Source organism: Carettochelys insculpta, chromosome 3 (assembly GCF_033958435.1).
Source record: "Carettochelys insculpta isolate YL-2023 chromosome 3, ASM3395843v1, whole genome shotgun sequence".
NCBI classification, from domain to species: Eukaryota; Metazoa; Chordata; order Testudines; family Carettochelyidae; genus Carettochelys; species Carettochelys insculpta.
The window spans coordinates 69301000-69308241 of NC_134139.1; the positions used below are offsets into that span (position 1 = coordinate 69301000).

Sequence of the window (7242 nt, forward strand, 5' to 3'; positions counted from 1 at the left end):
GGGGTTTATCTCCATGGAGTTTCCTGGTTTATGAGCTTAGGCTCAGATCCTGTTTGGATCAGGATCTTTGGTTATAAGCTCGGGAAAAGGAGCTTGTCTTCTCTGTACCCATTTCTTACTACTATTGACTGTCAGATCAGGAAGCTGGTCCTGTGGCAAAAGCCCAAGCTGAGAAATTAATTTGCATTCAAAGTCTGGACCAGCAGGACTGCTAATCCAAAGCATTCAGTCATCATGAGTCAGGCACTTAAAAATCACAAGATGGACTGAAAATCATGAGATTTTTGGTAACTAATTTGCCTTTGCCACCTTCTTTCCAAGCAGGTACGTTGCCCTTGGGATGCATTTTCAAACCTGTTCTCATTAACAATCACTCCAGGAACTGTGAGTTTAATCATAAGAGCAAATGTTTCAAAATTGGTAATAGAACAGTGAGAACTGACAAAACTGAAGTGAGACAGTAACTTTGATTCTGCCCTACACAAACAGCCATGTATGACTTAGTAATTAATAAACCTTGAATGACCCAATGTTTTCCCACAATCTGATAGGCTGAACAGAACTCTGGCTACCATGTAATCAATGCTTATATAACACAATCACATTAGTTGGGATGAGTTACAGCCATTCATTAGCATGGCTTACAGAAAGAGCAATCCATCTTATGTTTACTTTACCTTTTACCAGATCATGTTTGGTTGAAAAACTATCTTGACATGACAGCTGCAGCAGTTACAGGCAGTGCAAGCAGTTGAGGGTGTGTCTGAATATAATCAGCAGGTAGACAAATCTGGAATCTATTAGGAAACTAAAACCCTGAAAACCAGAATACTGTTGTTGTGCTTCTGGGAGACAAAATTTATATCCTGATTTAAGAGTCACCTTCCAGAATTATTCAGAAAGTGGGCTAGTGTGGGTACAGGAGAGAGTGAAAAAGAGAGGCCCTTTTTCAATGTGAAGGAAATAATTTTAAGAGTTGTTTGTAAGTATTAAGAAATTAATTGACAAGTTGGGGGCAGAACCATGTGAAAGGAGAAAACAGATGGGCCATGGAGTACTATAAATTAAAGAGTCTCTTACAGTTACCTAGAGTCCTTTTATAATGCATTATGTTTCTGGCAAAAACTAAATCTGAATGACTTTTAAGGAGGAATAGCTCAGTAGTTTGAGCATTAGCCTGCTAAACCCAGGGTTGTGAGTTCAGCCCTTGAGAGGGCCCTTTAAAGATCTGGGATACATAGATTTTATTAAAGAAAAGGGGGATGGTGTTTGGTCCCGCCAAGAGGGCAGGGGAGTGGACTCGATGACCTCTGAGGTTCCTTCCAGTTCTATGAGATACGTATCTCCATCTATTATATTAATTTAGACTAAAGAAGTTGTTGGGAGAGCTGGGAACAAACACATTTTCTGCCTTGTTGGCCTGTGCTTTTACCATGAGACCATCTGTGCTGTGGAATGTAGAGATAAAAGATGAGAAACAGAAATAGGGTGCTCAATTTTTTTTCCACTAAGTACAACACTTTACTAATCTAAATATTTAGTCACAACCTATTAGATTACAACCAAATTTAACCTTCAGTCTTTGGTGCAAAACGCTCTTTGAAACTGATGGGAAATCAACATTTTGTCCTTGATTTTGTAAACCCGATCTCCAAGAACCTCTTTCATGCTCCTTCCCCTGTCTCCTGTACTAACTTCATCAGTACCTCCAAAATGTCCACTGTATCATTTAGCAAACAAGAGCTCGTATGAGACCTACTTTTCTCTTGCTATGTTTAGTCACCCCTGTGCCTAATTCAAAATGTGGGAGCTGGGTTAAGAGATGAAATATGTCAGGTGCATACAACTCAATGGGTTATTGAAACCATGCAGGGTGATTAATCTTATTTAATTCAAAGTGGCTGAACTCACCCATGCAGACAGCTGTGCTTCACTTAAATCTCACTTAAACACTCAGATAGGACTTTTGGCCCAGATCCTCCAAGTTATTTATGCTTCAAACTTTCACTGATTTCAATTTCCACCAAAATTAATGGCAGTTAGGAGCCTAAATACCTCTAAAGATCTGGAGGAAGGTCTCTGCAAATAGTTGATTAACCCCTAAGTTCACCCAAGGAGACCAAGCAGGCTGGTCCTGCACTTTGCTCACACAGAGCAGTTTGCTCCAGGTATAGCGTACCCCAGTAACACCAGCATGAGGCACACAGCAAAATCCTTCCCCACCTTCTTCTAGCATGTACTGAGGAAGCAATACACTTCCCTCCCCACCAGGCCCCCCTCCCCCTGCATCCCCACCAAGAGGAAGTGCCTGCAGTGCAACCCCTAGGATTCAATGGATTCTTGTGTCATAACCCCCTCAGGGTGACATGTTTTTAATTGTCTCAGAAGAGGCCAGAAGCAGCTGTCCTCCAATGGAGTGGAGTCTGAAATGAACATGGAGATGCTTGAAGAACAGTGGGATCCAAAGACATTCTGCCACATAAGATGGAAAACAAATAGCCTGGGAGACACAATGTGTCAGGCTACCCTTCCAGCACCACGTGTTCTCTCTCCCAGGAAGGTTGGGAACACAGGCAGAACAAATACTCCATTCTAGGTCTTACAGGCAGGTCCCAGCATTCCCCAGTAAGCTTGCTTCAGCCTGGTTGAATCTGCTGCTGTGTGTGAGTGTGAGAGAAATGCAGGTGGGGTAAAGAAGTAACATGATGTCACAACCAGGCCTTTATAAGGGGCTCAACTTGCTAGCTTCTCACAGTTTGAATTCAGCTGTGGGAGAGAACTGGGAGCTGCTTGTTATTGTTAAGTCTGAGCAAAGAAGATGCAAACTCTGCACAGCAGCCAATCTGTCAGACCTTTTAAACTGAGAAAGAGTTTTGGTAATTCATCTGGGTATTGCATATAGCAAAGTTCTACCAGCAGCTGAGGAATGCATGTGTATAATATTTGTTTTTCTTTTGCACAGCAACTAGACTAGAAGAAGTAGCTGGAATTCGGGCAAAGTTCCCAACAAAAGTGCCGGTAAATATGTCTCTGTTCTGCTTGCTGTGTTAGTGTTTGAGCCTTTTTGAAACAAGTTTAAAGCTCAGCCATTGAAGACTTCTTGTTTCTTTTTAAAAAAAAAAAAAAAAAAAAAAAAAAACTTTCAATTGCTTTACCCATGACCTCTTATAATCCTTTTAAAAACAGGTAATTGTAGAACGGTATCAGAAAGAAAAATATCTTCCTCTACTGGACAAAACAAAATTCCTTGTTCCGCAGGAGCTGACCATGACACAGTTCATAACTATCATCAGGTATGTAGTAAACCTGGGAATAGCAGTTAGTACTAAATAAATGTAGCTGTATAATCTTATGCTGTAGTTTGCAAGATCTGGAATCCAGCTGCTAATTTGAATCTTCTTCTCTGGGACTTAGTGAAGAGGGACTTAGCTTTACTGAGTATGGAAAAAAACATAGAGCTATTCTGGGTAGTGGCTTTCTTTTTGCCTGAAGCACTCTGACAAGGGTGAAACATACAATTGTTCTCTCTTTTAAGATAAGATTTCTTTCCAAATCTGTTCAGAGCTTCTTGTGAAATCAATGACCGTATAGGAGCACAGAGTTTGTCCATGAGCCTAAGTAAATAGGGTATCTGTCTGATTCATGCCTTGCTTGTTTCTGTGATGAGAACTGAAATAAAAAGGGAGCTGAATAGCAACCAGGAATCTGATATTCTGGTCTCAGCACTGCTACAGAATTGCTGTGAACATGAATACACTGCCAGAATTGCTTCCAGTGTGGGTTGTGCAAAGCATAATGCCTCAATTTCTCTGAGGTCCTTGACAAAGAGTTCAATGGGGGAAAGAAATCCTCTACTCTTTTTTAATTCTTAGTATAGTCCTAGAGTGGTGACAGATGACAGAACAAAGAGCAATGGTCTGAAGTTACAGGAGGAGAGAAGTAGGTTGGATATTAGGAAAAACTATTTCACCAGAAGGGTGGTGAAGCAATGGAATGCCTAGAAAGGTGGTGGAATCTCCATCCTTAGAGGTTTTTAAGTCCTGGCTTGACGAGGTCCTGGCTGGTATGACTTAGTTGGGATTGATCCTGCTTGAAGCAGGGGGCTGGACTTGATGGCCTCTTGAGGTCCATTCCAGCCCTATGATTCTATGAAAAGAACATTGCCCTAATAAAAGCTCTATATAATACAATTGCTTCCACCAGGTAAAAAGAGGATGTGGGCAGGCAGACCTGTCTTCAGAGCTGATCCCCTTTTGAGAAGGATGAGTCTCTTAAAGACCAAGTTAAGCTTTGAATGGGTCTGTAAATAAGCGTGTGTCCTTAAACCTTTATCCTGAAGCGCATGTAGAACAGCACTAAAGAAACTTTTGCTGTACTTTGTTTAGTATTTAGCAACTGCAATGAAGCCCTGACTTCAGAGTTTTTCTGTTTCACATATGTGACGTGGGAGACTTTGGAAGTCTGGCTCTTTTATGAAAAATATGGGTCTGACTAGAAGTCTGGATTTAAATCTACCCACTGATATTAAACCAGGTTGACTCTCAAAGTGCTCTGGTACATGTTTATTATAACGGTCATTCCATTGTATATGTCAATGTGATTTTAAAATGGGCCGTGGGGTGGGGGGGAACTCTGCAGAAGTGCCTGGTATTAAGAAAATAATCATCTTTCTCTACCTCTTCTTCTTTCTCCTAAATCCTAGAAGCCGAATGGCCTTAAATGCAACACAAGCTTTCTACCTGCTGGTGAACAACAAGAGTCTGACCAGTATGTCTCTGACACTGGCTGAAGTGTACAGGGACTACAAAGATGAAGATGGCTTTGTATATATGACTTATGCTTCCCAAGAGATGTTTGGATGCCTCTCGCCCCCTGTCCATGGAAAAGTGGTGGAATGCCTTTTAACAACATAAGGGCATGTGCTGCTGCTAAGCAGCTGCTCGTGACACTAACTTGAAGATCAGAGATGCTCTGTTTTTGGTATGAGCTCTAAGGACTAGTGGGAGCCAAAGGCCCAAAAGTTGGCAGGCCCAACGAAGGCAGAAGTGATGGTGCTCTATTCTTATATAAGATACTTAGAGATATATACTTATGTGAAAGGACACTGTGGGAGGGGGGTGGTTCATCTGTACCTTTAGAACCTTTTGTAAGGTCAACATTAACTTATGTACCTGCTTGTTAAGGAACTTCAATCTGAGCCTAATACAGTCAAATAAAGATAATTTTAAGACAAGGCTGAAAGCCTCTATCTAAGCTGGGGGACATACGTAGACATCTTCCAGAAAAATGGTTTGGAATACATGAAATACAGAAGCAGAACTAGGTTTTAAAGCATGATTGGAAGTTGATGTAAAGAATGTGCACATAAAACAGGGTGGGGTAACTTTGCTACACATCAGCAACTGAGACTGTAGGACATCACCTATAAGACACAGAGTACATTGCACAGGTGCATTAGCTGTTGCTGGCAATGCTCTTCTTCAACCCTACCACTGGCTAAAGCTAGTGTATGATCTAATTAAACAAAATCAGAGCAATAAACAATTGTGTAGAATAGTATGAGTTCATATGTGATAAAAATGCTGACTACCTCTCCAAAATTGGATATTGAGCAGTTAGTGCTCTGTGTGAGTCTCTGCACAATGCTTTTTTACAGCGGTAACAGTATTCGTGGCCTGAGACTAAGCTATTCTGCTTTCTGAAATCTGCCCTGAGCTGAGTAGGTGGTTTGCTGTGTGTGTTGCAACAGCAGGGTGAGCCCTTTTGAATGGGAGACTGTCTCCTTTTTATCCAGGCCCCAGCATAAGGAAAACAGAATTGTTAAATTGTATGCTCTGAATTTTAGTCAAAGAACAGTCTGATGCATAAAACAGTGGTGTCTGGGAGAGGGATAGGGTCAGAGAGTCCTGATTTCTCCTTCTAAAAATCTAATAATGGGATCCTCTTTCCAGGGGCAGTGCTTTAAAATCCATTTGACTAGTCAAATGTGAGGGAGAATGAATTAAGGAACCCTTCCAGTCTCTCTACTTCCCAGGGTGGAAGTGGGCAAAGCTGTGTCCTCCTCCTTGTCAGCTTAGAAATGTGACCATTCCCATGCCACCCCAAGCCTATTGTGTTGTCCCCTTAATCTCTGGAATTGCCAGTAGTACTTGGCCAGCTAGTATAGTGCACTGCACCTGCTTTGCTAGGCCCCAGGCAGAGGTGTGCTTGGAGAGGGTAGGAAGAAGAGAAATGCAGCAGGAAAGAGGGAATGTTTGATTTCTTCCAAATAAACAATAGGGGCAGGTGTGGGGGGTCTGATTCACCTGTGACCTCTACTGGAAGTGCAGGTTCATGCCCTTTATAATTAATATTATGCCAGTTGATACCTGTCTCACTGAAAGCTGTTTAAAACTCCAAAAGCATAAGGCATCTCAACAAAATCATTGACCCAACCGGTTGCTGAAAAGAGCAATGAAATGCATGCTAGAGAATGTTACCTACTACTCAGTGTGTTGCTGTATCTCAGTGGCTGACCTGGACTGTTCTCACTTATGCTTATAAAGGCACTTTGGAAATAGTTTCTAAGTGAGCTCAAGCAGCCATTTGTTACAAGTCTCCTGCGAGCTAGGAAGGCACCTGTTTGGTAGGCACAACACAAAGTCTTCCTGGGCAGCTGCAAAGCTCTCTTGGCTGGGCAAGGACAAAAGGATGGCATATAGTTTCCAAAGACATAATGCCTTCTAACCTACTTTAAAGGAGCTTAGCCCACCTGTTTTCATCTGCCTGTGTTGTGTGCAATAGTCTGTAAGGAAGGGGAAAAACTCCAAGAAATGGTTGGGGAGATTATCACTTCAGCAGTCAGCTATCAGAGTCACAGCCTCCACCAAAACATGAGACCTATGAAGTTGGTTACAAACATATGACAAAAATATGTCTGAATCCAAAAAAAAAAGCCTATGAACAAACAAATATGCCACTGGGCAGTAACTGACCTCCTCCTCTCGGGATGCGTCAAACAAGTAGGAATAGAAAAATCAGCACTGCTTTCAGAGACCAAGATTTCAAAACCTGCTATGTAAAGAACCCAGCCTGGGTGATTTGTTTTTCAGCCCCGCTGCAATTACTCTAGCAGTGATGGGGTCATGCCTTGAACATACATTGTGGATACTGCTGGGACGTTGTGCCATGTAATCAAATTAGAAAAGGGGCAAATGGAGAGAGCAATCTTCTGTGCTGGCCTGTGCAACTGAGATAAGCAGA

General features: G+C 41.9%; 1 protein-coding gene across 1 annotated transcript; it reads left to right on the forward strand.

Annotated features, from left to right (window-relative positions):
* Positions 1-2781: 2781 nt before the first annotated feature.
* MAP1LC3C (microtubule associated protein 1 light chain 3 gamma) lies at positions 2782-5208 on the forward strand. The gene is made up of 4 exons (XM_074988636.1): positions 2782-2876; positions 2963-3018; positions 3187-3293; positions 4703-5208. The coding sequence occupies exons 1-4, from the start codon at positions 2819-2821 to the stop codon at positions 4911-4913; spliced, it is 432 nt and encodes a 143-aa protein (XP_074844737.1). The 5' UTR covers positions 2782-2818; the 3' UTR covers positions 4914-5208.
* The last annotated feature ends 2034 nt before the right edge of the window (positions 5209-7242 follow it).

Coding starts and splice junctions, on each gene's coding strand:
- MAP1LC3C (XM_074988636.1), top strand. CDS start 2,819: ATGCAAACTCTGCACAGCAGCCAATCTGTCAGACCTTTTAAACTGAGA. Junction 3,019..3,186: donor AGTTCCCAACAAAAGTGCCG/GTAAATATGTCT, acceptor TTTTAAAAACAG/GTAATTGTAGAACGGTATCA. Junction 3,294..4,702: donor CAGTTCATAACTATCATCAG/GTATGTAGTAAA, acceptor CCTAAATCCTAG/AAGCCGAATGGCCTTAAATG.